Source organism: Aspergillus caelatus, assembly GCF_009193585.1.
Source record: "Aspergillus caelatus strain CBS 763.97 unplaced genomic scaffold BDV27scaffold_28, whole genome shotgun sequence".
Lineage (NCBI taxonomy): Eukaryota > Fungi > Ascomycota > Eurotiomycetes > Eurotiales > Aspergillaceae > Aspergillus > Aspergillus caelatus.
Window position 1 is genome coordinate 145,067 of NW_022475291.1, and position 27,878 is coordinate 172,944.

Below are 27,878 nucleotides of genomic sequence, written 5' to 3' on the forward strand. Positions count from 1 at the left end.
GAACACCATTTTCACCATAAGTACACGCAAAAGCCCATCAAAGGGCAATAAACTCTCAGTTTTAAAATAATAATTACCCATATGTAGACATTTACATACGAAACAACCTCTCAAACCTGCATCAAAACCCCAAAAAACCCCACTTCATCCCTTTAGCAGACCTGGACCGTCTCGAAATGGCTGAGTTCCTCGTATTAACACGATCGATATCATACGGACTAGCCTCATAACCCGCAGTCCCGTCACTCACAGTGGACAGTGAGCTCCTACCCCCGGACGCCAACCTCTCCAAATCCTCTCCACCATTAGCACTTCCCCTCCCCTCAGCCTGAGCCCTAACCTCCTCATCGATGACCTTCTCCTCCTCCGGAGGGGCCGTCTTCTCCGCCAACCTCCTCATAAAATCATCCGCTTCGGCGGCATATTTACACTTCTTCCGTATAACAGCGCCATATTTATAGAAAACAAACGGAAAAGGCAGACAAGCAAGGGCCAGAAAAGCAGGAATACAGGAAGCCCAGTGAACCCCTAGATTACGATACATGTAGGTGGTGAAGAGGGGGAAGCCGGCACCAAAGCAGGACCTGATAATGGAGTTTGCGGCCAGCACGCTGGCAGCGTAGATAGTATATGCATCGATAAGGTAGGACATGATATTGAGGAAGACGAGAACCATGCCGAAACCGAAGGGGGCGGCGGCAATAATACTCACGATCCAGTGGACGGGGGGCGCGTTGGTCCAGGCGAACCAGAAGAGGCCGATGGGGATGGCGACGCTGCCGAGCATGGTTGGCGGGAGACGGGCTTCGGGGGGAGCGAAGCCGTGGTGAGCTTTGTGGATCGCGACGTAGCGTTTGTTGTCGAGCATGTTTAGGGCGACAGCGAGCATCATGCCGATCATGACGCCGAGGAAGGGGAGGGAGCCGACGCCTTCGGACCAGCCGCGGAGCTGTTGGAAGACGATTGGGAAGGCGTCGAAGAGCATGTAGAGCGTGCCGTAGACGATGGCCATGTAGGTTGAGAGGAAGAGAACGATGGGCTCAGCGAAGAGGAGGATCCAGGGGCGAAGGAGGGCGGTGCCGAAAGCGCTTGTCATGGTTACTTTGCCGCGTTCGAGATCAAGCTTGCTCCGGTGGGTTTTGCCGGTGAGGGCTGTGAGGCGGGCGGCACGTTTGCGGAGGAGTAGTGGTGCGTAGGTTTCGGGCACAAGGAGCGATTCCACGATCCAGATTAGGCCGGTGAAGGTTGCGAGGAAGCCTTGTACCCAGCGCCAGCCGGCGTTTTCGCCGAGGAAGCCGCCGATTACAGGGCCTAGGGTTGGACCTTTTTGTTTATTTTTGTTAGTTTAGGTTGAAGATGGTGTGTGGTGGTGTACGTACCTAGGAATGGTGCGCCGGCGAATAAACTTGTTGCTAGGCCTCGTTCTTCTGCTGGGAAGATATCGGCGATGACGCCTCCAGCGTTCGTTAATGGTGAGGATCCGAATGAGCCAGCAAAGAAGCGCAGGGTGATCAACGTCCAGCTATTTTGTGCACCGGCAGCGCCGGCACAGAAGAATGCAAGAGCCCCGTATGAGATAAAGAAAACGATCTGGCGACCGATCAGTTCACTCAGAGGCGCCCATACTAATGGGCCAACTGCAAAGCCTAGGACGAATAGTGACACACCGAGCGTTGCCACTTCTTCGCCGATGCCGAAGTGTTTGATGGCTTCCTGGATGCCTCCTGCATAAGCGGAGGAGGAAAGCGAGACACCGAACGTGGCGAATGCAACGGTGATAGTGTAAGCCCATTTCAGGGATTTGTTAAGCAACATCGGGTTGCGGGGATCATTAGGGATCCATTCCACGATGTAGGGGTCATCATCTGTGCCGGAGCCCTTATATGGATAGTTGATTATTTCGGGCGTGACGACGCCTTGGTCAGTGAGTAGGCGCCAATACGGAATTCCCTGGGGCCGGGTAGCTTCATGAGTATAGTCTTCGAAAGCCATTCCAAGGGGCCTGCGTGGATATATCTATGCTATTGTGCATACTGTGCGGTGGAAAGAAGTAAGAGAAATGGACAAGGATCGAAAATGAAAGGATTATATACACAATACTGTTGCTGAGACCATGGAGGCCATGAGATCAAATTCTGTGAGATGATAACATGTACAGATCAGATAATAAAAGAAAATATGACGAATTGCAACACCATTGGCTTGAAGAGCTGTATACATCGGGTGGTCGCTCCACTTGGGTGATCCTGCAGCCCGCTTTGGTCCACCATCGATCGACTCGGCTTGTACTTCGGCAAGCCGAATTGCATGATCCCGTTCGAGTCGGGACCGAGGCTCGGCTACGGGATTGGCCGCAGTAACCGTGTTCCTAATACCTAGACAGCTGACTGTGGGTTCTCGAACGAATACCGGTTAAGATGTACATGACAGCTAGTTAAGTTAAGGTTAAATCAAGCTCGAATATTATTAATGATCCGTAGAGCCATAGGGAAGCTGAACCACTCAGATATCGCGTTCCATTTTGATCATTTTTCGTGCGCAAAGTGCATATATATATATTATCACCAACCAGGGACACGGCAAGTCATACTCAGAGTTATACATCTTTTAGAGATAGGCAAGAAATGTACTTGTCATGCGAGAGGTATACATTCCGCTCTCTTACGTCGGGGATAGAGTTTATGACGTGTGTGTAGGCCAGGGACATTAGGCCTAGGCAATATTTGTAGGCAAGACACAAACGATACGTGCAAAAACGTATGGAAAATAGAGGGAAAAGCAAAAAAGAAGATCCATGGTCCCGGAGAGGCTCGAACTCTCGACTTCTGAGTTATTAGCTCAGCACTCTAACCGACTGAGTTACGGGACCACTTGTTGAAAATTCGGGTCCATAATTGTTTTCTAGTTCCAAAATTGGTACGCCCAGATATAAAGTCGTTATTCCCGCCCTTCGGTGGTCTTGTCCAGCGCACCGGATATTTTTAATCACCCTTGGGGTCTTCCGTTGCGCAACTGTAGCAGCGACTTCCCATTCACCAGGGTCGTCGGAATAAAATATGGTTCTCAACAGCTGATTGCTGGGCTGTTTGACCTTCTGATTTCGTCTTTCTCTGACATTCATATCGAGCAGAACTATTGTTGCTGAAGAGGAAGTAAGAAAAGAGTAGGAGAGAGTGAAGTGATAGGATTTCTAAAGGAATGAAAGTAATACATCAAACTGCAGAGTGACAGAACTTCGCAGCCAAAGAATGACATAGCTGATTGCGTCTCTCTACTGTGTCATGCTGACAAAAATTCTCTACTCTAGAGATGATGGGTAGATTTATTATTCTCATACTTATATACATTTTTACTGCACCTATTTAGAATATCCTAACTTTAGAGGATTAAAACCTATATAAACATCGACTGATCCTCGTTCGGCGTACTTACATGGCCACCCTGTACCGGGCGAGAAGTACCACAATACAACGTTGAGAGCTCACCAAGGACCTGAAAGTCCGCGTTTAGAAAACTTCCAAATCCTGGTAACTTACAGTCTAAAAGTTAGTCAACTTGGATACTGCCACTAAGGGATCGTAAACCGAGGTCTTACCAAACGATTCTCAACGTTGACAATCCCGTCCCTAGGTTTCTTTTTTTCTGGGTCTACCGCCAGGAATGCGATGGCGGCTCGTTCACTTCGGGCTCCCAGGGGCAACAAGCGGTAATATCTTGGGCTTCGACATTGACTAAGCAATGTTATGGGCACTGGGGCCTCTTTCTTTCATCACTGTCGTGTACTAGAAATCCATTTCTTGCTATAAACCAGTTCCAATACTGAGCTGTCATTGGAGTAACTGAGGTTTTTGCCTCATAGTCTCTGCGTCCCAAGTAATCTTTACCAGCATCGACCACACAAGTATCAACATCTTATGTTTCTCACATACACAGACGCAAAATCCAAAGCCATGCCAACCAAACCTCTAATGTTTCCAGACCATCCCCAACCGCTGGAAGAAAGAAAACAGAGACCCCTTAGGCACATACCCAGCATAGGTCCTCTGCCAAACAGCAGCAAACGACCCTTCAATAGGTCCCAACTCCCCAAATCCCAAGATCTCAATAACCCACGGAGTCAAAATAGCCAAAACACCCAAAGCAAGAATAGTAACGAAGATAGGGTGTTCACGAGAGAACTCATAAGCCTCAGCTGTAGCCCGAGAAAGTGCCTTGGAAGCTGCTTCGGCCATCTGCGCGCCGGCTTTGATGGCAGTCTCGAGCCCGTGGAGGATGGCTTGGGCTAGCGATGCGGTCCAACTAGTTGTGCTGATGGTCTCGTCGAGACGTTTTTTGATGGCGTAGTGCGAGTCGGTGGTTAGGATGATTGTGATGACATCGGAGGCGATGTCTTCTGTCTTGCGAGTGGGTGGTGCTTGGTTGTGAGTAGGTCGTGACGGGAAGCATTGCATTATCGAGTTGACAGCACCCATTTTGCGTTCTGGGGGAAGTTTGTATAAGTATTTCTTCTTGAGATTAGATCGGTGTGAGCAAGGATAGGGATTTCTCATAGGTGTTTGTGGGATTACATTCACTAAAGTAGATGGTTAGGTCGGTCGTTATAAGTATGGGACGAAGCCACGGATAAATGCAAGGGAGTTGAACCCACAGGTGCTGCGCTGGCGATAGGCCCCGTACTTTCCGAAAAACATTTTCCGGGGCATTTTATTAGTCTTATATATCTATCATCTCACTGCACCGCCTTTCTTACTATGATGAGGTCTGCAGCGGCGCTGTTCGTCCTCTACTGGCTGATATTAATCCATATCGCGAGCGCCAAGGCTCCGCAGTGTGAGTGCATCTTAAGCGCCAGCCTTGCATGCTAGGTGGATCTGGGATGGAAGGACATCGGATAGGGATTGGCTAGTATGGATTATTTGATACGTAGCCTTGCATTGGTTTTGGGGCAGAGCAAATGACCTACTGGGACTGGATATTTTTTTGGAGTCTGAGATGGATGGTGGTGCATATTAGTTGGGAATACCAAGTGATATGTCAGATCACTACTAGTATAACATAGGTAATGATGTTCAGAATAAAAACAGATGCATGGTTTGTATTATATCACCTACACATGCACGAAGGAATGACTTATTATTAGTACGTACATCAGCGATGTCCACATTGCAATACATAGAAGACATGCGCCAATCAAGAGACAGAAATGGGAGATAGACAGTTTTTGTTTTTGCTTTTGAGCAGAAATTCAGACAGAAAATTAATACTTTTGATGTGATGATCCCAAGATCAGTCATTGGTTGTTCGCTGTTCAGATCTTCTGGCAGCAGCCCCAACAGCCCTAAACGATGACCTGTTAATATGATTACCTTTACCTGCACCAAGTGAAAAAGACATACCTCAGAGCCAGTTGGGTGCTAGAACAAAGTTAGTTATTGAATGCGATCACGATAAAAAAAATTACAGAGTAGCTTACTTCATCACTGGCACAAGCAGGCTTCTCCTTCAGACACATGGAGAGACACATCTCCTTCTTGACAGGCGCAGTTGGCTTGACTTTCTGGCAGCAGCCCCAACAGCCCTGAAAATACACCGTTAATACCATTACACTTGCCTATGCCAGCTAAAAGAGACATACCTCGTAGCCAGTGGGTTTCTAAAGAAAGTCAGTCAGTGATGCTATTCTAGGGAAGGTAATATGCAGTTACGCACCTCATCGCTAGCACAACTAGGCTTCTCCTGTTGACACATTGAGAGACATGACTCGCTCTGGACAGGGGCAGCTACTGCTTCGATTTTCTGGCAGCAACCCCAGCAGCCCTGAACACTCATTCGTTATCATTATTACTCTTTCCTATGGGCAAACGAGATATACCTCAGAGCCAGTTGGATGCTAGAACGGGGTCAGTAATTGCGCATCGTGAAAAGAGAATATAGAATAACTTACTTCATCACTAGCGCAAGCAGGTTTCTCCTGCAGACACATGGAGAGACAAGCGTTGCTTTTCTCAGGGGTGGTAGGGGCAGCGGTCGCCACAAGGAGGCAGGCCATGAAGATAGCAGAGACACGAAGCATTTTGGTGGACGTGGGGAACAAGGAAGTGTTCAGAAGAACAATTGAGATTGCTGTGCGAGGAATGCTTTTGTATTCAGATGTGAGAGTGTTGTTGATGAATTATACCTGAACTTGAGTTGAAATATGCGAGTATTTATACCCCGAATCTGATAATCTGACTGTAATGGTCAGACCATCCCTTGCTCTCCAGATCGTGTCCGGGTGGATCCACCCCGGAACCTTCTAAAATAAGTAACTCTGTATCCCTGACAAGAAGAGCTGAACACACCTGCGGCTTCGGGCCGTGCGTTATCATGGCACCTAGTGGAGCTGAAACGGTTGTACTACCTTGGATGCTTTGTTTGGTGTCTATAATTAAATGCATTGACCAATACACAATCGTCAATGAAACAGGGAAACATACCAACCATCGGGAATACGAGGACAACATATTCTGTAGGTGATATCGCTGCTGTGGCAGATTCCTCCATGAGCGTGGTATGCAAGGGGCCTAGAATTACTTAGCGGAAATGGAAATGCAATGGCACGTTGCTTTGCATCGCATCTGATGCCTGATTCGAATTGAGAGTAGTATAGCTTTACGAAATGGTATGTTGGGATGTTGGGATATTGAGTATGTAGTGTGCGACAAAATCAATACAGATATTATTGCATGGGGCGATTTGGAAGCTCGGTTGTCAATTTCATAAACGCTCAAGGCGAAGGCGATGCTGCTGAGGATCAATGAGAGTGAAGCGTCAGCGAACGTGCTTAGAGACTACCATACCTAAGAGACTCAATACGTTGATTCTTACATGGTGACCCTGGTTCAGGGAGTACAGAGCACTATAACAGAGTTTTCTCTACAAGTGACGTTGTTCTAGGCTTTGCCTTACGACATTAATAAATCATTATGATTTGCATTATTCCTTGACGAGATTCTGATTTTAACTGAGAAACGTAAAAGCGACGTGTCTGGGGCGACTCATGCATACCTCTTATGTTATGATACCACAGTAACACTGCAGGTGGCGGATGCACACCCTTGCATGTAAAGTATCATGATCCTTTTGGCAATGATGTATGTTGATACTTTGATCCTGTAAGAGTTCTCGAACTGCGGGTAGAATCGGCTAAGACTTTTTATGTTCGTTTTCTACATTAAGTTGTCGAGGCACAAGGATCAGAAGGGCTACGATTTATAAAAGTATCACGGCAAGGTAGTCTTGGAATATATCGGGAGCTAATGAAACGGTTATATTATTTTTTCCTCATTATAAGGGTCTTGAAAGGTACGGAACATATCAAGGCCTGCATGGCGGACGTTAGAGTTTTCGGATGCATGTCATTTCTGTTGATCAGGCGTTTTTAGTCTAGAACGAACAGGGGAGTAGAAAAGTCTAGAAGTTCATAAATGTCCGATGGCAACCGGGCCGTTTGTGAATCAGGTGGAGAACCTGTAAGGTATAGTTTTACTCCTGTTGATCTATAGGGCTTATATTGGCTTAAGCCCCGGCTTCCCGCTTTTGGTACTTTGTCAATATGAGATCGATTAACATCGGAGCCCCGGAAATCCTCGGCATGTGGCCATGTAAACATCGGACGGCCTCGATCATTACTTTTATGTTTTGAGCTGAGTTCTCCTGATACTGAAGCGGAGATTCCTAAGTGCGATAATCTACGAGAGCGCATAGAGCTTTCTCCAGAACTTCCGCTCGGGTATCATAGGTAGAAAAGGCTAGACTCTTACAAACAAGAAGCCTCTCTGCTTTGGATGAGTAATGATACTTCTAAGTTATTGTCTTGCATAAGTCGTGAACTACAGGTCATCTGAAGTACTGTTCTCGAAAATGGACGGTGTATGGCCCTCGGACTTGCTCCTGACAATGCAACCCCCTCTAACTTGGTCATATTGTCGCAAGAGAGTAAGAATTGAATCATCAATGAAGCAACTGCCATTAAGCTATAAGTCTCTTGTTTCGCTGCATATACTTTTCTTCGGTGAAAAGCCTGGAGAAACTAACTCAACCTTTCATATAGAATATATTTGATATACAATTCTTGGAAGATTGTCCGTCGGCATTATTTATCACTTCCTGAAGTGCGTATGTCAGTCCATTAGAAAGAGTGTACCTGTAGACAAACACATGGTCTTTGCGATCGTAGCCGTAGCATCGGCCACGACACATGTAACTTGTAAGCGTTGATAACTCTTCGTTCTAGCTTGATTGCGGATTTAGCAAATCTTCACTGAATGGCATGTGATACTGGGCATATAGACTAGACCGTAGCCTTAAGGTTTTTGCTTCTCCAGGATACTAGAATTCGGGTGGTGTTCATCCTCAATCTGGCCCCAAGTAGGGAGTATAGTGTCCCGATCCGGTAAGCCTACCGCGGCACGACTGACTGACGTATGATTGGTTAATATTAGGTCGCTTACCACTAGCACCGCACGGGCCACTCAAACAATTCTTTAAATACTGCGTCGACCCCCCGCTCTTTAGAATTTTTTTCTTTTCTTCTCCAGCTCTCTTTGCCTTTTGGCTTAGATCAAGTGTAGTATCTGTTCTTTTCAGTTTAATCTCTGAAAGTGTTCCATAGGAACACAACATTGATTAATCTTATTTTTGGTCTCCGTGGCAGGGCCCCTGTGCTTGCGCATGCCTTGCCCCACAGTGTCATCGGGCTTACACTACCCCCGATAGACGCGAACAACCCCCTTTTTCATCAATTTGGTCGGTATACCGACTGCTTGGAGAAGAAGGCGTAGTATCGAACCCGGTAGCGCTCAGTATAAGATACATTAGACAGTCCAGCAGGATAAATAGCCCTTTAGTCTATATCAGTTGTACGAGTTAAATATCCGGTTATGTGGTGTTTTGTTTTTCGTGCACGGCATATTGGATATGCATTGGTTTAGGTTTTATATCTCATCCGACTATCAGTAGTTGCGTAGTTTGTTTGATCATATGGACATTGGCTGATACTCTTTCCCGACACTATGCCTCGGCACCAGGGATCAACCAAGCTATTGAAAGCTCAAATCAAAAGCATGCGCCCGCTACGGGGGACTTTGGTTGTTCATCCACTACTTTATATATATCTCAAGCACTTTCTGCATTGTACAGTTCCTCAGTGACAGCAGCGGCCGGATCAACTTATCTTCTTCCACTAACTGGATAGGAAGAGTTTATGTCGAAGTATATTAACCACATGATCATATAGAAGTATTCACTCAAGTTTAAGATGGTTGATAATATAACCGAAGAAGTAATACTCGATTATCCCTGGACTTTGCTGAAAGAAGTCTACGAAGATACAGACATCACAGTCTGAAGAGATATCATACGATTAATCGGCTTTCTACAAACTAAATCTGATGTTAAACAACCAAAGGGGTTGCCCGGTGACAAGATTACTGCTGAGAAATCTACCCAGTTATTGTATCTGTACATGTTGGAAAGTTCAATACAACTCCCCCCAAGTGCTCATCGTGACCCAAGGAGATCATAATCCATTTCCACACCAAGGCAGTCCTTATGGGACCGTGTATTATTTCATTTGATAACTGTGATTCCACAGGAGCCGAATATTGTCCGCATAAATCGTTGCTAGATGAAGACAAGGGTTCGTCAATCATAAGCCAGCTTTTCGACTACGCTCTATTAGAAACAAACCACAAGCATCTTTATGAGGCCCTTTTGCACGTATGAGGTAGTGATGTAAAGTCTGGTCAATTATCCTGAGCAACTGTACTTGTCCTGTTTCAGAGAAACCCCATGAAGCCCTATGGTACCTTCGAGACGAACCACTCGAAATGATAGATTGGGTAGATGTAACGTGTGCCCACCAGGGTAATAAGAATTAGATAGAAATTTTATTCATGCTAAAAATGTACGCACAAGCTAAATCCGTCATGATCTGGCTTGAAATAGCTACAGAGAAGGGTGACGAAGCTCTCAAAAGCTTGCGTTACCTTGCACAACACAAGGCTCTCGATTTTTATTATTGTGATGTCAAGTCTGATGTTATCCTCAATGATAGATACTGTGACAATTCCACACATACTGATGTTCTAGCTGTAGTAGGAGATATATGTTCAAGTTCTTGGTAATCTCTTGGTTGAATAGTGCTCAGACACAGTGATGTGTCAGGCAGCATTCCGAAAATGATCTCCCATAACCCACCGTTGGGATACTCTAGCCAGCATGCCGGGAGCTTTGAACCGTATGACGTCGGTCTACCTTCTACCCTACTTCCTCACGTTGGTGATATTGTTTCAATTACAAATATCAATTCAAGTATGTATCAGGCAAAGACTATATCCTGTTTACATGTCTATAAAAGAGATGGCCGCGCGTTTTGCTGCCCATAAAGTGCCTTTGACGTAGTTCAAGACCCCGACTGTGTCCATATCCTCGGGCCTGCAGTAGCTTTCCCCACCTAAAATTAGCAGGTAGGAATTCCGAGGCAAGGTATACTGAAGATCAACAAGGGCAAGCTCAGCGCGTGACACCCTCAACTCACCACTTATTCTATATGTAGCCTGGATTGCATTGGGCACTAAGGGCTCAAGTGGAAGCAAGCGTATGCTGCCTTATGACATATGGAACAATAAGCTATGGAAATATGATTCTGTCACACGAGCTTGCACGTATAGCATCGTATGCTGGAAAGTCATCACTTCCAAAATAGGTAAAAAGCATTCCTCGGACATTAGAATCGCAATGATCGACAACTTTGTTACTGACTTGGTAAATAAATGTCCGTCCTGCATACCAACGCATCTATAGGATTACCTATCCCCAAGGGATGAACCTGTTTGTCTTATTTCACAGCTCAGCCTATATTCAGAAGCGAATTCGCATGGGAGAGGACTAATCATGGAGAACACTCCTATTTGTACAACCATATCCCGTGTTGGCTCTATCTTTCAACCCACCCGAGGTGACCCCTAATTCTGCTCTTCCATCGGTAGTATCACAAAATGGAGGGTAAGGATACTGAAAAGGCCCCGCAGGTTCACTGCAAAGAGCCGAGTATTCCATCCCCAACGGAATCCTCCCAGACCTTTGACTTAGAGTGCGAATACCACGATCCTAAGCTACCTCCAGTAGATGGAGGAATCCACGCATGGCTTTTCCTAGCGGCATGCTTTGTGGTGGAAGGCACCGTATGGGGTGAGTTAACCACGTCTGACATGGTACGATAGCATCTGACGACGAGCACTATGGTTAGGGTTCGCCGCCTGTTTCGGTGTATTTCAAAATTACTATCGAAATGACCCGGCATTCCAAGGATCCCATGCTATAGCTGCGATAGGGACCTGTGCAATGGTCAGTAAAGAGTATCCCGTCCCATGGGCATATGATGACCTGCTAACAGCAATAGGGCATGGCGTACTTGCTATCCCCAATCGTGATGGCCATCTTGATAGCTCTCCCTAGACTGCAACGATGGGCATCCTCGATAGCATTCGTAGTCCTATCGCTTTCCCTAGCCCTGAGCTCATTCTCCACAAGTGTCACGCACTTGATCCTGTCACAAGGTATCGCATACGGCACAGCGGGCTGCTTCGCCTACGCCCCATCAATTCTCTTCATGCCGGACTGGTTCGTCAAAAAGAAAAGTCTCGCCTTCGGCATAGTCTGGGTAAACCATACACCCCTACCTCTCCATCTTGCATCCATTTATCCAATAACCCCAACACTGACACCTAAACAACCAAACAGAGCGGCTCAGGTTTAACCGGCATAATCTTCCCCCTAATCCTCCAATCCCTCCTGGACACCTACGGCTGGCAAACGACCCTCCGAATCTGCTCAGTAGCAATCTTCCTCCTCGCCGCGCCCTTCATGCTCTTCCACAAACCGCGCGTCCCCCGAAGAACAACCAACCTGCACCAACTCGACCTCAGCTTCCATCGCAACCGCACCTACCTAATCTACCAAGCCGGCAACATAATCCAATCCCTAGGCTTCTTCCTGCCCCAGATATTCCTCCCCAGCTACGCAGGACTCCTCGGCGCAAAGGGTCTCGAAGCATCATCCACAATAACAGTGTTCAACATCTCCAACATGTTCGGCTGCATCTTGATCGGATGGCTGGCGGATCGGTACCACGTCACGAAATGTATCCTCATTTCTACTGTGGGGGCGATATTCTCCACATTCCTGCTGTGGGGGATGAGTGTGCATCTCGCGCCGCTTTATCTGTTTAGTATCGTCTACGGCTGTACCGGGGGGAGTTTTTCGTCCTCGTGGGCCGCGACTTCGTCGGAGGTTGGGAAGAGTCATCCGTCTGCGGATGTGAGTATGGTTTTCGCGTTTATGGAGACTGGTCGGGGCATCGGGAATGTGATTAGTGGGCCGTTGAGTGAGGCGTTGTTGAAGACGAGGTTGTGGGAGGGTCAGGCTTGGGGCGCTTATGGGACGGAGTATGGGATTTTGGTGGTGCTTACTGGTGTTACTGGTCTTCTTGGTGGGGTGTCGGTTGTGGCGAGGGCTTTGAGGTGGATTTGAATTGAATTTCCTTCTTCGATAGCTGTGGGTTTATAGTTCCATTGGTTGTGTTAGATGAGGGTTGTATGTAGATTGGTATCTGTGGTAGGAAGAGTGAGGATAACAAAAGTGAGATGGGCGTTGTAGCGGGCATGATTTTTTTTTTTTTTCTCTGGTACTGAATGATTTTATGCACGATGCTTGTTATATGTATGATTATTCAATAACTATCTCCTGTCTATCATATATGGATAAGAACACTATACACATGATCACATGATCACATACTAATCATCAAATATATGCACCCAAACACCCGAAACTCCACTGTTGCTATATGTAAAATGGGGAATGTAAAAGACGCTTCCACGGAATATCTGTACCTCCGAGCGGGCCCGGAGTTGCAGCTTTCTTCTATGCACGCACAGCTGCCATGCCAGCCTCTTGATGTGAATTACACCGCAAACCGCGCGGTATTATACTAATTTATAGACTCTCGCGAAGCCTCTCCTGCCACGTCTTCGGTCTCGCCGTTTCCCAAGAGTAATTCTGGAGCCGGCCCGATTGCAAGTCTGCCTCTAGCGGGTGTACAAAACTGGTGCGGTAGAGAATCTTGTGGCCGAGGTACAGGACCACGAAGATGATCACGCAGATGTACGCGACGAAGAAATCGGAGACGTTGAAGGTAGGGATCCAGGCCGTGAATCCTTGGGTCAGAATGATCAGGACGCTGAAGAACAGTCCGTACCACGTCAGGTAGGGTTGGAAGGCGGCTTTGTAGGGTAAGGTATCACGAGAGATGTCGCGCGCCTTCAGGGCACGCATGAAAGCCAAGTGACTCAGACTGATGGAAGTCCAACAGATGAATCCAGCCACACTGGAGATATTGACCAGCCAGTTGAAGACCTTTCCACCGGACTCGGAGACGTTCATGAACCCGAGAAGCCCGAAGGCGGCCGTGAAGCCGACGCTAATATAGGGCACACCACGGTGAGTGACCCAACCGAAGATTGGAGGCGCGAACTTTTCCTGAGCCAGACCGAGGAGGACACGACTGCCACTGTAGACGTTGGAGTTGGCAGCCGAGAGGACGACGGTCAGGAGGACGGCGTTGATCAAACTGGGAAGAACCTTCACGCCGGCGAGCTTCGCGGCGATGACCATAGGGGAGGCGGAGGCGTCGCTCGAGTCGGTGATCAGGTTGGGGTTGTCGTAAGGGACCAGCAAGCCCATGAAGAAGATGGTCAGGACAAAGAAAACGAGGATACGGATGAAAGTCTTGCGGATGGCCGAGGGAACGGTCTTCTCCGGATTCTCTGTCTCACCAGCCGCGACACCAACCAGCTCGGTACCTTGATAGGAGAAACCAGCCTGTACAAGCACGGCCCAGAAACCGACGAACTTGGAAACCGGATTTGACGCGTCGATCAGATACGGAGCAAATGCTCCGGGATCCTTCCACGTGCTGAATCCAAGGTAACCCTGCTTTCCCACACCAGCATCAATGCAGATAGCGAAGATCATGAATCCCAGGACCGTGAGCACTTTGATCATCGAAAACCAGAACTCGATCTCTCCATAGAATCCAACCGGAAGGAAATTGAGAAGTGTGATCACTACCCAGAAGATGGCGATGAAGATGGCTACCGACAGTTTATCGTCCCAATACTGAACAATCAGACCGGTAGCAGTCAGTTCCACGGCGTATGTCGAAGCCCAGTTAAACCAATAAATCCAACCCATCGCGCAACCCAGACTGGGATCGACGAGTCGTGCAGTGTAGGAGGTGAAAGAACCGGAGATCGGAAGATACGTTGCGACCTCACCTGCAATGAATTAGTACCCCGCACATATCTCATCTCAAGACAACAAAGACTTACCAAGTGAGGACATGACCGAGAACACAATAGAACCAACGAAGATATAGGCGATGAGGGCACCCGCCGGACCGGAGTGTGCGATGGCTGTTCCACTACTGATGAACAAACCCGTTCCAATTGTACCACCTGCGTCATGGTTAAAACCCACAGTTCCAATCACCTTGTATATTAGATCCTGACTGACCGATAGCAATCATCTGCAAATGTCTGCTCTTCAGCTTGCGCTGTAAGTCATGCGGCGGCGTATCCCCTCCAATTCCATCCTTCTCCACATCTTCATTTCCGTTGCCATCCTTCTTCTTGCCGAACTTGCTCAGAGGGTTCGCGCCCGTCTTGGTGCTAATCTTGTCACCGTCGTTTCCAGAAGCGGTTTCCGTCACCTGCGGCGCAGGGGTGACTTCGTCAATGGCCATCCCGGCCGTATATTATGTTGTGTATTGGACAGGAAAAGGTGACTTGTCACAGGAAAGGTGAGAGTGAGGGGATTGGGACGCGGTTACGTGCATGCACGAGTTCGATGATCTGAGTCAAAGAAAGAGAAAGCTTTTCCGAACAGATACTACGTAGTCATACGGTTGGGATTTATTATTTTATTTTATTTTATTTTTTTTTCATTTTCAATTTTTTTTTCTCTCTTTCTTTTTCTTTTCCGGCTGCGACTAGAAAAATTCATCGAGCCAAACTGGAATAAGACTCCGCAAAGAGATCCACTCGCAGACTTTTCACTGGCCGGAAGGCGCCGAGCCATTATGTAAAATCGAACGGCCAGCCGATGAGAGCGGAAAGTGGCCTTCGTCAGTGGTGTCATTGCAACACAACCAGCGAGCTTAGCGGAAGCCAATGCCGATATTTTCACCTTCATGACATGGATTGAAGCCTTCTTTAGTACAGAGCATTTTCTCACCCCAAGAATCTTCAATGCAATGTCATTGAGAACTTTAATCACCACCGTGAGGCCATCGCGTGCGCGGTGGGTCTCAACCGTATCTATCAGTGCCAAGACCTCGGACCCCTCAAGTTTAGATAAAAATTGAGTTAACAACTTATGCAGGGCTTTCAACTGGTAACAAAGGCAAACACCAACAGGACATCTCCTGGGTGGCGACTAAGGAGAATTCATGGCGGTATTCGCCCCCCTTTGTTACTTAGGGCAAGAACTAGTCACAGTATTGTTTTGCAGGTTTGCCCCTCCTTTGGATGGCAAAAATGGTCGAAAAAGAACTGTTTGCGCTTAGTGTCGGTTGGTGTCCGACCCTAGTCCTCATGCGGCATGGCTCCCTGGTTCAACGATCAGGATCTCTTATCAGTCACATGCTGATAAGTCACATGGGACAAAAGAAATGGACAACTATTGATGGAGGTATCTTTGTGGCCCTAAACCTGACATCCAACGACAAGTCATGTCAAAGAAATGACATTCTTGGCGGGCACCTCATTGTCCCCAGATTCCGATGGGTCATATGTGAATCGTCATCTTGGCTCCTGTTCCCCGTACTTTGCGAATTAACTTCCGTCCTATCCAAATCTAAATAAAGGACTCGTGTACTGATGCCCTACCCCGTATATCTAATCCCCAGAATTTGTCAAATGAATGTCAGTGTTCCGGGTATAGCTTCTATTTCACTTAATGTTATCGTAACTATAGTAGTAAAAAATTTTCTTTCCAAAAAAAAAAAAAAAAAAAAAAACCCACACTCACAAAGACCGCCCAGCCAGCCACCCAAAGCATACATTAAAGTCGGTAGACCGATAATACAAAACTCAATCACTCATGTCGAGACCCATCCCTCCGAATCTCATACATCGTGGTAACCTGAATGCCCCCCATTGGGTGCCCTCCCGCCTCCTCATCTGACAGGCTCTCGGACCGCCCTGTCTGCCCATCGTTGACAAAAGTACGAGTTCCCGCGCCATGTAGGATGAACTCATCACTGGATCGCCCGCCCACCTTCGTACTCTTCGTCGACTCCAACTGACTAGGCTTCGACTTCCCGAAAACTGATAAACTGTAGCTACCCTTCTTTCGCGAGGATGAGTACTGGTCTTCCGAGGACCCGAGCCAGGTCGAGGTGCTGAAGAGCGGTTTGATGCAGGGAGCGTTGACGGCGATGATACCGACGAACTGGCTACTTATTAGCGAACCCAATGTCCTTCCCAAAGTAATCTAGCAAAGAGAGGTGGATGTCTGCGACGTACCGTTTCGCGAATAGCCCAGATGGTACTGGTGTTGATGCTGTTGATACTCTGCAGGGAGAGAATACAGCGGAGGAGCGTTGCGATCATGACGAAGACACCGCCACATAGGAGAACTCCGATAATCAGCTTTCTATGCGTTGTCTGGTTAGAACTGGTTCATTGTGTTTGCGTTTTAGTATACTTACCGACGCAATGCGAGTCGCACTTTAGCTAATAAGGGAATGGGAATGCACACGAGAATTGCGTCTGTTCTGTGGTATATTAGCATGGAATCTGGTAGTAGGTAGGGGGTTACGCACGAGACATTGGTCACCGCGATTACGATATAGTTCACATAGTCAGCAGAGCAGTTGACTGAACATAAGAGTTAGTTATGGATGCTTTGTCTAAAGGACAATGTGAGGGTGTACTTACGACCAGGATCTGGATAAACCTGCCAGTTCTTTTCCAGTGGACGACAGTGGAGAAAGATAGTCAGGATAACGGCAATGTATGTGCTTGCGCAAAGCACGGCATTAAATTTGACGAGCTTTTGTTGGACAAGGCCCAGCCTAGAAATATGGTCAGTTGGGTAGCTGACTTGGTGGACTTCGTGGAGCCCTTACGTAAGGCGGTTGTAGAAAAACAGCATGCAGGCTTTCAGTGACCAGATCAGGGTCACGTAACAAGTCCAGCCGGCGAGAAGACACTTGGAACCACGGGCGAGAATCTCGGTTTGCTCGGGGGTCAGCGAGGCCCTTTGAGCATCATCAAGTCCGATATTGGTGCCATATTGGCCTGTGGAGAAACAGATTAGGCGTTTTCTAGAACTTGAGAAGATAGAAGAGCCTACCGATCAGTTCCAACATGGTTAGTTCTGCCTGGCGTCTGTTAGAGTGTCATGCTGTGAGACTCGGGGTAAAGGAAGATTTTACAGTCCAGAAGGCGAGAACTACAAACGTGAAGTAGTCATCTCCTTGCCAGTTCTTGACTCCGACCACTCTAAAACGTGCGAAAACACGGAGTAATATGATAATCACGCCTATGCCGTATTCCGTCCATGCTTCTTTTTGGAAGGGGGTGGCATGGGCCATCGTGGAGGGAATGTGTGGCGGAGTGAAGCAAGGCTGTGGAAGGTACTATTCAGTTTCCAAATTTCCACATAAGAATCATGCATGAAAAGAAGCATGGCCCAGATAAAGGTCAACAGTTAAAGTCATGGGGAGTTTATGGGTATACTGTTTCCAAGAACGGATCATCAGCAGCCACTTTCATTCTGCGGGTATGTCTTGAATAGGAGTTAAAGTTTTATTTATTTCCTCCAGGATCTAGTCAGGATAGCTAACCGATTTCTGGCGAGGAGCAACAGTTGAAGTATCGAAAAAAGAAATGTGACCCAGAGAGACTTGATCGGCTAGCTTGTTCCTCGTGTACGGGGTAAGCAGGCAGCACACCTTGAACAAGGTTTTCGAACTGGATCCCAACTGTCAGGGTATGGATCCCGATAGGGGGTTTACCCTGTGGATGTCGAGTGGGCTCTTCTACCGTGTCAACTTTGTCTGGACATCGGGATCTGGTTGGGATTTGAGGGTCGGCGAAGCTACTAGGATTCACGACGATCCCAATTCACAATCACTATGTACCATAATGCCGGGTTTTATTAGACCATTCGGGGTAGGGTGGCGAGCGCCCCTGACAAGGATGCGTACGCCAGAATCGATAGTTTGGGTTTAAGGGTGCTTCAACGTCCTGCATGACAGGGAATACGACCCATTTGCCTTCGGGCCAGAATAACTCTAAAGCTTCGCAAAATCCGAGATAAATTGTTGGGGAACCTGTTCTTCTGGAAACCAATTATCTCTTGGTACTGAGAAGCATTTTACAGAGCTTTACCCCATACGCCAAGGACCTGGAGTGATGATAGGTTCAAGAAAGAGGTTAGGGTTATTATTTTAAGGCAAGCTCATTAGGAGTACAGTATGATAGGTAACACACTTGACCCAAGAGGATGTGGAGTATAGGAACTCTCACATCCTTGCCCCACACTTTTTGGGGTATTAGGTTTGATTCGCTCTCAGAGCTTTTTCCGAATTTAGTTTTGAGATAATTTCTACCAGGCCGTGTGCGTTCTGCTAGTGGGAGAATAGCGGGTAAAAGTGGAGGTAGACATCGTGTCCGTGTCGGGGCTGAAGAGGGAGCCATTTTGGAGCCCGCAGACCCGTTTTCCTAGTGTTGATCGCTTGATATCTGGTCTACAATATCAAAGATCAAAACCTCTCCCCCCGAACTGAGGGGCTTACGGATCGCATTAATGGAGGTATGCACGTACGCCATCCATGGATAAGCAACCGCCTGCAGAAAAAACCGTACCCAAGGAAGGAACATCTCAGTACGCGACACGAATCGGCTTGCATAAATTACGCACTGCTGGTAGGGATTGCCTTCAGATCATCCATGGTGCGGGCTTAGTGGCGTCTTGGCCCACCCTTTCACTTGTGGAATTAATTCTCGACTTACGATTCGACTGCAACGCTACTAAATAAGTTCTTACCTACAGCGAATCACAATGGCTTTGTTTCTGGTCTAGGCTTAGAGAATGGCGATACAACTACCTTAAATAGCCGTGGAGTCGCACTGCACGGATCATATCCAGCAATGTCCGAATATCATTGCTCAATGGTCTGTAGACTAACTCTTCCTTCAGCGACCGGTCTGTTTATCAATAGCTGAAATCCCCTCTAGGATTTAGAGCCAAGCTAGTCACAGTATAGTTAGCTGAATGTCTGACTACTTTGCTCCCCTCTTTTTTTTTTTTTTTTTTTTTTCTAGGCTGGCCACTTGCATCGGAATGTAGGGGTAACAGGCCTGTGCCTGCAAAGTGGGGATGTGCCCATGGAGCTGATTCCGCTCACACCACTGAGAAGACACAGCTACATCTGTGTTTATAAAAGGGGAGCATGTCGACATGACACACAAGCAGCCTTAGTGACCCTCCAAATTCCTTTCACAAATTTCTTTGTCATCTATCACTCGCTCTTCCTCACATAACATTAGGTTGCCATCATGGGTAGCACTTCGGAAGATGTTTACGACTACATTATTTGCGGGTAAGTGCGGGGTGCAGTAATTGAAGAAATAGTTAGATGTGAGTGGGCACTGATATACCAACCGGATAGAGGTGGTACAGCAGGATGCGTTGTCGCGGGTCGTCTCGCCGAAGATCCAGATGTTACGGTGCTAGTACTTGAGGCTGGTCAACATAACAAAGATCTGGAAAACGTACATATGACGGGAGGGTATGAACCCCAAATCTACGTCCGCCCGTCTCACTCACTAAGTGTGTCGCAGATGGTCAAATAACTTTGACTCGGAAACAGATTGGAATATAGTCACACCACCTATGAAAGGAGTCGATAACCGACAGGTGAAACTGAGCCGAGGCCGCTTTTTGGGAGGCTGCAGCGGATGCAACGGTACACTGTGTGTGAGAGGTAGCAAGCAAGATTACGATGATTGGGAACTAGAAGGATGGAGTGGAGAGGAATTCTTCGCCGCAATGAGAAAGGTATATTCTTCTCGGGGTTATGGAACTTCAGACCATGCCTAACAGGATGCTATAATAGTCGGAAACATTCCATCCCAAAGACTGGTTCCAAGCCGACCCCCAGAGTCATGGTTACAATGGCCCTCTGCACACTGAGCCTCACGATCTTGCCCCAATCTCGAACCTTCTCATAGACTCTCTCGTTTCGCAAGGAATGCCTCTACATCATGATATGTTTAGCACCGGCGACGTCGCCCACGGATGCGGTCATGCACCTCGTACCGTGTACAAAGGTATCCGTACTACGGGCGGGGATTTTATAACCAACGATTACAACCGATCCAACGTTACTATTCAAACCGATACTACAGTCGACCGCATCGTGTTGGAAGAAAGTGCAGCTGGGCTCCGGGCGACAGGTGCCGTGACCAGATTAGCCGATGGGACCACGCGCACTTTCCACGCGAGAAAGGAGGTTGTCATTTCCAGTGGTGCTTACTGCAGCCCTGCCGTGCTTATGCGATCTGGAATCGGGGCACGGGAGGAATTGGAAAAGTTCGACATTCCTTGCAAGGTTGACCTGCCTGGTGTGGGTAAAAACCTGATGGATCATTTGGTGAGCCCCATGTTCGCTGACAATCCGGAGGGATACTAACCCAATCAGATTGTATTCATGTTCTACGAAACCGAAAGGGCAGGCCTGACAACTGACTGGCATGTTTACCACGACGATAACATGGAAAAGACATACGCACAATGGAAAGAACACAAGACCGGATTTCTATCAACATTTCCTTTCGGCGCCTTTGCCTTCGCCCGCCTGGACGAGCGTCTTAAGGACGAACCACTGTGGCGAGACGCTCCTCGCGAACCTGGCCGTGACCCAATGGGCCTGACGCCTAAACAACCTAATATCGAGTTCTTCACCACCGAGTGCTACGGCGGACCCAAACAGTATGACCAATTCCCCGTCGACCACAAACATGCGTTCTCGATGATTGCAGAGCTTTTTGCTCCGAAATCTCGTGGTACCGTTACCTTGAAATCTAAGGATCCCCTGGAAAACCCTATCGTTGACTGCAACTACCTGGCTGATCCGATGGACCTGTTGGTGCTGACCGAGGCATGCCGCTTTGGAAATGAGGTTGTCATGAAAGGGGCTGGAACTAAAGATATCGTCAAGGGGTCCTGGCCTTCCAATCTGACCCATCATACCTATACGACTCGGGAGGAGTGGATTCCATATGTCAAAGAACATGCCACCACCTGTAAGTTTGTCCGTAGTCCTCGTCCAAATGCTATGCTAACGTAATCAGGCTATCACGCCTCCGGAACGTGTGCGATGGGCAAGGACGACAACCCCCTTGCTGTCCTAGATAATAAGCTCAGGGTCAAGGGAGTTGCTGGATTGCGTGTTGCGGACTGTAGTGTGATGCCTACCTTGCATGGTGGACATACCCAGATGCCAGCATATGGAATTGGGGAACGGTGTGCCGATTATATCAAGGAGACCTGGTCTGGCTCATCAGGGGAACGGATCTTAAGTCGTATGTAACTGTGGCGATTACGGCTTTAAGTTATGAAATTATCGAGCCTTGGCATTGGAAGATCAAGGTGCTTCATCATGAATGCATGTCGCATTACCTAGCGAAGTATATAAGTGAAAGCTTGGATCAGTTGATCCTAGTACAGCAGACTTTGCTTGCCTCTGGGTTTTTGATTAAACGATATTATGTATATAGTTTGTGACATTGACAACAATTTTCAACAGGAATAAGCATAAGACGTCCCTAACCTATACCTAGAAATTACAGAACTACTAACTCACCTACAACTCGGTAGATATCTACAGAATATCCCCCTGTCTGGAGGAGGGAGAGGTAGACGAAAGAGGCGCTTCTCTTGGTGGTGGATGAGATAGCTTATCCCGGCTAGGGGGAGCAGGATGCTGGGTAGTATGCCTGATAACTTCATTTTGATACTGTATGGAGGGTTTGTGCTCTGTACAGATTGATGTAGTTGTTTAGTTCTGTATTGGTAGTTGTTCTTCTATGATTTATACTCAAGCTAAAATAAACCATAAGAATTACATATTTGGCGTTTTGCATCATAGTCGTATCTGATGAACCAAAGATCAAGTAGTGGCTTTTTAGGTAAATGGGACCGAAACAGCTCGCATGTAGCCTCTCACGACTTTGTGTGCTTGGCGAAACGATGTAAGTGTAGAACAGGACGGTCGGTCGTGACGATGATACCTCCCGACAGGGCGACTATTCTAACGGTCATTGAATAAACCTCCATATTTTACGAGAAACGACCATAGGGGACCACCTTGAGATAGAGTTTATGTACGTTCCTTACTTCGATACTACTCTCCCCAGAGCCCTACAATTCCCATCCTATCATAGATGATCAGATATTCTGCTACCACGGCTCATTGATAACCTTAATATTTCTAGGTTTACTCCTCTAATACCGGGGGAAAAAATGATTAAAAGTTTCAGATTATTGTTTCAGGAGCAGAGCTGTTATCAAATACAATATCTGAATGGTTTAATAGATAAGCCATGAGCGATTATATATGAAGACGAAGTTGGTTACCCGCATCACAGCAATAGATAGTGCTCTAGTTCGGCCTAGACACACTGGAAGTACCAAGGGTTCCACTCGCGGCAGGTAGTACCAGCTTCACACGATCCTGATCCAGTCCAACCCTGGCCACCACATTGATAGTATTTCTTGATAGTACCATTTGATGGAGCGGACGAGGTAGGGGCAGCGGAGGACGTTGCCGCAGGGGTACTGAAAGTCTTGGAGAGTGTCACGAGAGTCGTGGGGGCTACAGAGGAAGCGGCGGCGGCGTTATTGACCGGAGGGGCGGAAATAGAAGGAGAGGAATCCGAGACGCCGCCAGACCAGACAGAGGGGCCGGGGAGGTCGTAAGAAGTTGGGGTCGGGTAGTAGATGTTGAAGTGGATGTTGGGATCTTCAGGCTTGTATACTCCGGGGATCTTGACCAAGGGGCCCGGAACGCCAGACCCAGAACCGGTGACTTCGATTTGAGCGCACGTGAAGTAGAACTCGGAATTACCACTGAAGCCGCGATGAAGGCCAATGTGCTCAACACGGACAAGGTATTGACCGGGTGGAGTATTCTCGGGGATCTTGAAGGACGCAGTATCCTTGCCCCAAGTGCACCAATCGGTATCCTCCAAGCCATTGGAAATGTCTTTGCAAATACCTTCCTGATATACCTTGAACCAGTCGCCTGATCCGTCGTAGTCTTTGACGTCGCCGGGTGCTTTGGACATGTAAATTTGCAGAGGACCGGGGTGCTTCATCGAAGCACCATAGGCGAGTTGAAAACCGATCTCTGCGCCCGGAGCAACCGTGTAGACCTTTGTCTTGGCAGCAGAGTCCATGGAACCTTTGTTGCAACGGAAGTCGTTGCTCACAATTTCAGAAGCCAGTGTTGGTTGGTACCCATTGCTATTCTCGCGGATGTATTCAAAATCCTTGGTTGTCTTTCCGTCGACAATCAACTTCGAAAACACATAATGACCCGAAACCAGCGGGGCAATACTCGCAAGAAAACAGAGAGAGGCAAGGTTTAGCTTCATCTTGGACAAAAGAAAAAAAAGTAATGAAAGGAAAACAAACGTCTAGTTTGTGGGTTAAGAAAGAAAGGGAGTGAATTAAAAAAAAAAAAAAGGAGCAATGAGAAGAATGAAAGAGTTGATATTGAAACGCCAACATGATCTTGCTGGTAGCCCATGGCTTAAATAGTTCTCCCAGCTTGAAGAGGGGTCGAAAGAGCGAAATTGAAGTAAAACCTCCCGTTTCATATTAATGTAGCCCTGGTGGCAGTTACCAGACCAAAGAATGAGAGAATCTTATACGAACTGTGCCGTGGCGTTTTACCTAGGCGTCAAGAGCCAAGCCCTCCTTGTAGCTCGGGACCCCTAGACTAAACCCCTAGACCCGTACAGCATGATGTCTAGATTCCAGTGACCTATGTGCGAGGCGCTCTGCCAATGAGCAATTTGCGATTCGTAACGACATGGGTAGATCCACTACTATGTAGCTATTAGCTATTGCCCCACATGTGGAAGGGTAATGACCTTCCTTTCAAGGCATGGAGTTGTCTAGCGAGATAGGTACACACGGCTAAAGCCAGCCTGCTGTACCGCAAGCATGAATATTGGATGTACAGTGGAATAGGTCACCAACTATTCTGGTGGTTTTGATATATCTACAACTCAGCTCACACTAGGTGTACAAGACTATATCCACTCGAAGAGCAATCACGGACAGATTACGAGCAGATTGAAGGAGGGGTCCTCCTGTTCAAGTATGAGCGCCGAGGTGGCAAACCGATTACCCACCTAAATCAGCAAAGCGTTGCCCATCTAGCTGTTTCTACCAAGACCAGGTAGGTACCAGGCACATGCACGAGTAGAAACAGAGGGGTTTCGTCAGTATTCAATTGCCAGATGGAGAGGAACGGTGTCATTTCCACATTGGAGCCTTGTTGGACGAAGCGTCGCAGCCCCTTCCATTGATCTGAGTCGCAAGTTAAAGTTAGAAGCGAGTTTACTCCGGAGTATGTAGGGCTAGTGGGGTTTCCGAATCTAGTCTAGATAGGTGGAGCGAAGAAGATTAGTGATCTTGTCAGAAAACATGAAACCGCCGTCCTATAGCCATCGGATCGTTCTTAATTTGTCAACTGCCGAGTCATAACTAGAAGTCTGCTCAGTGAGAGATTCACAGGCAAGAGGTGGATCCACTTTGTCTTATGAGGATCATTCCACACAATTCGATTCGTATTGTGGATTTTTCCCTGAGACCCTGGATTTCGTTGAACCTTCTTCACTCCGTTCTGACTCAAGAGGACCGGCGCAGCTGCAAACCTAGCCTGCAGTTTCACGCGTTTGTGCATCGCTAGCAGCAGTATTCGGTCTTCCTCTATGTACAGATAGTTCCGGACCTGAGAAGACACCATAGCCACCCATTTTGAAGCGATTTGGACGAAACAGTGTGACACCGGCTTATGATATGTTACTGCATCTAGCCGTAGGATATCATACAGACTGGACTTTATCCCATTGGCCAGAGCCAAAGTACCTCGAGCGATGGCACGATTTAGGCTTCATCCGAGCGGGAAATGGCTCTGTACCCGGCGTCTGAACGCAGACTCTGGAAATGGCCTCGAGAGCCTAGAAACCCACAGTATGACGAAAGTTCTGCCGAATTCTAACCAGATTTCAATTTCCGGTCTATCTATACCACACCAGCCTGTCTATAGCTGACAGCTACCAGATGTAGTGGTCTCCGCTGGTGCCCCTTTTCGACACATGAGCTCCTCTTGGCGCTTGACTGCCTCGGTAGTCATAGACTCATGGACAATGTACGAAGTAGCTACGGAGAGTTGATACCATTGATGGTTGGATAGTCCACAGGCTTAGGCTAGACCCACTTGATCAGGGTCTTTGAGCACGGTGAGCTTTAAACGTTTCGAACTTGTGGACCCTGGTATAACCGGGCGATTTCCTATTGGAGTAATTGCGCGTTAAGCGAAACGACTGATTTGTTAATTTACCAATGGAAGAGTTGAAAAGTGGAAAGCAAGAGGCAGCCACTTATTATAGGAGACTAAGCGAGTTTCGAGTACTCAATGCGGAATAGTTTCTACTAAGGTAGTTTCTATCTAGTCCCTGAACTACGGCTGAAAGTGGAGTCGGGCCAGCTTGCATGCCGACGCTGAGGTGAAGTCTTGACTTACTGGGGGTATCCACAGTCCAGGCCGCTGACAGACTTCTTTAAGTTAGCCTGTCCGATAATTGCCCGTTAACACGCAGAGGTGGCCTGGGTGAGGAGCCCAAGTTTCCACGCCCTGGTAAAGATAGCGTAGATTGCAGGAAGTAATGGCCATGGTCTGGTCAACTTTCGTGCGCACCATCTCCCCGTGGCTGATACTCTTACTCCAGGCCTCAGTGCTAAACTTGACATTGTTGGACCGCGCAAAGGGGTGCGCCTCCGTGTCAGCGAGACTGGTCCAAGTACCGGAGAGACTGATTGAAGTCCAGGAACGGAAATATCTTGCACCGTCACTGCCGATGGCCTCAACGAGAAAAAGGTACTCACCGTCACCGGTACTGTATACATTGGATGCCTCAAATAAGGCATTTTATATTCGTGTCTTGCAGCGCGATGACGGTGTTCCCCATGCCTTTCGGAAAGTTCCCGAGGGAGGTCTGAGAGCGGTAGAGATGACCATAATCGTCTGATGAAAAAAGGTAGCAGTCGGACGAATCGCAGATCGTCCACATGTCGACCCAGGTTCCGTTGCCCAGGTTCTCCGAAAATGATACTGGGCATGCTGTCGAAGAAATTCTTGGGTGCGCTCCACCCAGCAGGGATTGCTGATATCGGAATTGGTGGAGTACGCAGCGTTACCGTTTTGGTAAACAAGGTACCACAGCTTGTGTGGCTCAAACTAGATGACTTGAGGAGCGGCGCGGTAGCCTGTTCCGACGGGGATTTGATCACGGTAATGGAATGTTGCTGAATTGGCCTCATCGAAATCGGTAAAGCCAAGGTAAACTAAATTATAACCAGATTCCTTGGCTGTGCTAGCAAAGACATGGTAAACGCCATCGACTTCGATGATAGATGGGTCTTTGATTCCAGCAAGGTCGTAGCTATCGTCTTTTGGGCCAATAAGAGGACCACTCAAGCTCCATTCGAAGCTCTTAGGGAGACTAGCCTTCATCACGGAGTCATTCCGAAGACCGTCGCTAGCCGAAAGCACGTTGACAGCTGCAAGGCAGACTGAAATGACGGAAAGTCGAAGTGATAGCATTGTTTCACTTAAAGGGATCTTAGAGAACGAGAAATGATGAACACGAGTCTAGAGGGTTCTTTGTTTTCCGTATCATGAAAGCGTACTAAGGCTCATGTTTAAGAGCAATGGTTCACTAGCGTATAAAGCTCGTCCAGTTCTATTTCTGAAAGAATTCCCTCCAATGATTTATCAAAGTTGAGGTATTGCTCGCAATAGACAGGAAGCCGTCGAGGGGGCGAGTTTAGCGATGTCTCATCACTCGGGACCATTATCCGGTCATTAGCATATATTCTCAGTCGCTGCGGAGGTGGAGATCCTGAAAGCTGAAGCTTCTATTGCCTGAAATATAGATAGAGAGTGGATATACTGCGTGTTGATACCGCGCTACTCGCTGCGAGAATACCTTCTCGTGGCTTTAACTTTTTTGTGCCAACATACAAGGCTGAATCTCTCGTCAGGCGCAATAGGGGAGAGAACAAGAAGTACAGTGAGATAAGGGGTGACCATTGAGTTTAGCATACTTCTTTTGGTGGTAGCTTCCAGTAACCAAGTGTATTCTCCATCAATAAAGGACCTCGAGGTAACGGAGATCTGTGACAAAGAACAAGGATATCAGGCTGAATCGTAAAATTAAGGGGTCGCTTCCGTCTGAATTTAGGCAATAAGAGGTACTTTATGCATTAGAGTGAGCAGGACAAGACTAGACTTCGCCAAAACCCGCGGGTAGTACCCGCGGGTTTTGGGTTGTCAGTCTGAACCCGTGGGTTTACCCACGAGTACCCGTTTGTTAACAGACAAGAGTAAATATACAAAATATACAGATTACTTAGGGAATTAGAATTAGTAACTATTTTTATACCTTTTTTAACTAAAACAGGTTTTC

The 27,878-nt window shown here is 47.5% G+C and overlaps 9 protein-coding genes and 1 non-coding gene across 10 annotated transcripts; 2 read left to right on the forward strand and 8 right to left on the reverse strand.

Annotated features, from left to right (window-relative positions):
- Window positions 1-58: 58 nt before the first annotated feature.
- Window positions 59-2,107, reverse strand: BDV27DRAFT_57820 (MFS transporter). Its single transcript, XM_032076995.1, has 2 exons — window positions 1,380-2,107; window positions 59-1,323 (listed from the first exon to the last, which is right to left on the reverse strand). The coding sequence occupies exons 1-2, from the start codon at window positions 1,990-1,992 to the stop codon at window positions 122-124; spliced, it is 1,815 nt and encodes a 604-aa protein (XP_031931068.1). The 5' UTR covers window positions 1,993-2,107; the 3' UTR covers window positions 59-121.
- Window positions 2,108-2,795: 688 nt separating this feature from the next.
- On the reverse strand, window positions 2,796-2,869 carry BDV27DRAFT_t45. The gene has a single exon. It is a non-coding gene; the product is annotated as a tRNA-Ile (tRNA).
- A 920-nt stretch (window positions 2,870-3,789) lies between these two features.
- Window positions 3,790-4,664, reverse strand: BDV27DRAFT_123062 (interferon alpha-inducible IFI6/IFI27 family protein). Its single transcript, XM_032065782.1, has 2 exons — window positions 4,569-4,664; window positions 3,790-4,505 (listed from the first exon to the last, which is right to left on the reverse strand). Exon 2 carries the CDS (start codon window positions 4,470-4,472, stop codon window positions 3,966-3,968), a length of 507 nt encoding a protein of 168 aa, XP_031931069.1. The 5' UTR covers window positions 4,473-4,505; window positions 4,569-4,664; the 3' UTR covers window positions 3,790-3,965.
- Window positions 4,665-5,261: 597 nt separating this feature from the next.
- On the reverse strand, window positions 5,262-6,178 carry BDV27DRAFT_57827 (uncharacterized protein). The gene is made up of 7 exons (XM_032076996.1): window positions 5,945-6,178; window positions 5,873-5,890; window positions 5,710-5,817; window positions 5,636-5,653; window positions 5,474-5,578; window positions 5,397-5,414; window positions 5,262-5,338 (listed from the first exon to the last, which is right to left on the reverse strand). The coding sequence occupies exons 1-7, from the start codon at window positions 6,071-6,073 to the stop codon at window positions 5,309-5,311; spliced, it is 426 nt and encodes a 141-aa protein (XP_031931070.1). The 5' UTR covers window positions 6,074-6,178; the 3' UTR covers window positions 5,262-5,308.
- Window positions 6,179-10,971: 4,793 nt separating this feature from the next.
- BDV27DRAFT_168758 (putative MFS monocarboxylate transporter) lies at window positions 10,972-12,696 on the forward strand. Its single transcript, XM_032074855.1, has 4 exons — window positions 10,972-11,232; window positions 11,291-11,388; window positions 11,444-11,704; window positions 11,785-12,696. The coding sequence occupies exons 1-4, from the start codon at window positions 11,040-11,042 to the stop codon at window positions 12,571-12,573; spliced, it is 1,341 nt and encodes a 446-aa protein (XP_031931071.1). The 5' UTR covers window positions 10,972-11,039; the 3' UTR covers window positions 12,574-12,696.
- Window positions 12,697-12,743: 47 nt separating this feature from the next.
- Window positions 12,744-15,012, reverse strand: BDV27DRAFT_123070 (putative amino acid permease (Can1)). Its single transcript, XM_032065783.1, has 3 exons — window positions 14,617-15,012; window positions 14,433-14,558; window positions 12,744-14,378 (listed from the first exon to the last, which is right to left on the reverse strand). Exons 1-3 carry the CDS (start codon window positions 14,843-14,845, stop codon window positions 13,039-13,041), a joined length of 1,695 nt encoding a protein of 564 aa, XP_031931072.1. The 5' UTR covers window positions 14,846-15,012; the 3' UTR covers window positions 12,744-13,038.
- Window positions 15,013-16,121: 1,109 nt separating this feature from the next.
- Window positions 16,122-18,189, reverse strand: BDV27DRAFT_57897 (uncharacterized protein). The gene is made up of 8 exons (XM_032076998.1): window positions 17,543-18,189; window positions 17,461-17,488; window positions 17,234-17,405; window positions 17,043-17,179; window positions 16,928-16,982; window positions 16,814-16,879; window positions 16,629-16,758; window positions 16,122-16,554 (listed from the first exon to the last, which is right to left on the reverse strand). The coding sequence occupies exons 1-8, from the start codon at window positions 17,699-17,701 to the stop codon at window positions 16,198-16,200; spliced, it is 1,104 nt and encodes a 367-aa protein (XP_031931073.1). The 5' UTR covers window positions 17,702-18,189; the 3' UTR covers window positions 16,122-16,197.
- A 1,241-nt stretch (window positions 18,190-19,430) lies between these two features.
- On the forward strand, window positions 19,431-21,936 carry BDV27DRAFT_123078 (GMC family oxidoreductase). The gene is made up of 6 exons (XM_032065784.1): window positions 19,431-19,714; window positions 19,784-19,903; window positions 19,956-20,172; window positions 20,231-20,767; window positions 20,816-21,419; window positions 21,468-21,936. Exons 1-6 carry the CDS (start codon window positions 19,671-19,673, stop codon window positions 21,704-21,706), a joined length of 1,761 nt encoding a protein of 586 aa, XP_031931074.1. The 5' UTR covers window positions 19,431-19,670; the 3' UTR covers window positions 21,707-21,936.
- An 851-nt stretch (window positions 21,937-22,787) lies between these two features.
- Window positions 22,788-23,771, reverse strand: BDV27DRAFT_142377 (lignocellulolytic auxiliary activity family 9 protein; the record flags this gene model as incomplete). Its single annotated transcript, XM_032069946.1, has 1 exon — window positions 22,788-23,771. The coding sequence occupies one exon, from the start codon at window positions 23,769-23,771 to the stop codon at window positions 22,788-22,790; it is 984 nt and encodes a 327-aa protein (XP_031931075.1).
- Window positions 23,772-25,975: 2,204 nt separating this feature from the next.
- Window positions 25,976-26,923, reverse strand: abfI (putative alpha-L-arabinofuranosidase; the record flags this gene model as incomplete). The annotated part of the gene is made up of 4 exons (XM_032074856.1): window positions 25,976-26,323; window positions 26,367-26,507; window positions 26,561-26,647; window positions 26,687-26,923. 4 exons carry the CDS (start codon window positions 26,921-26,923, stop codon window positions 25,976-25,978), a joined length of 813 nt encoding a protein of 270 aa, XP_031931076.1.
- Between the last annotated feature and the right edge of the window lie 955 nt (window positions 26,924-27,878).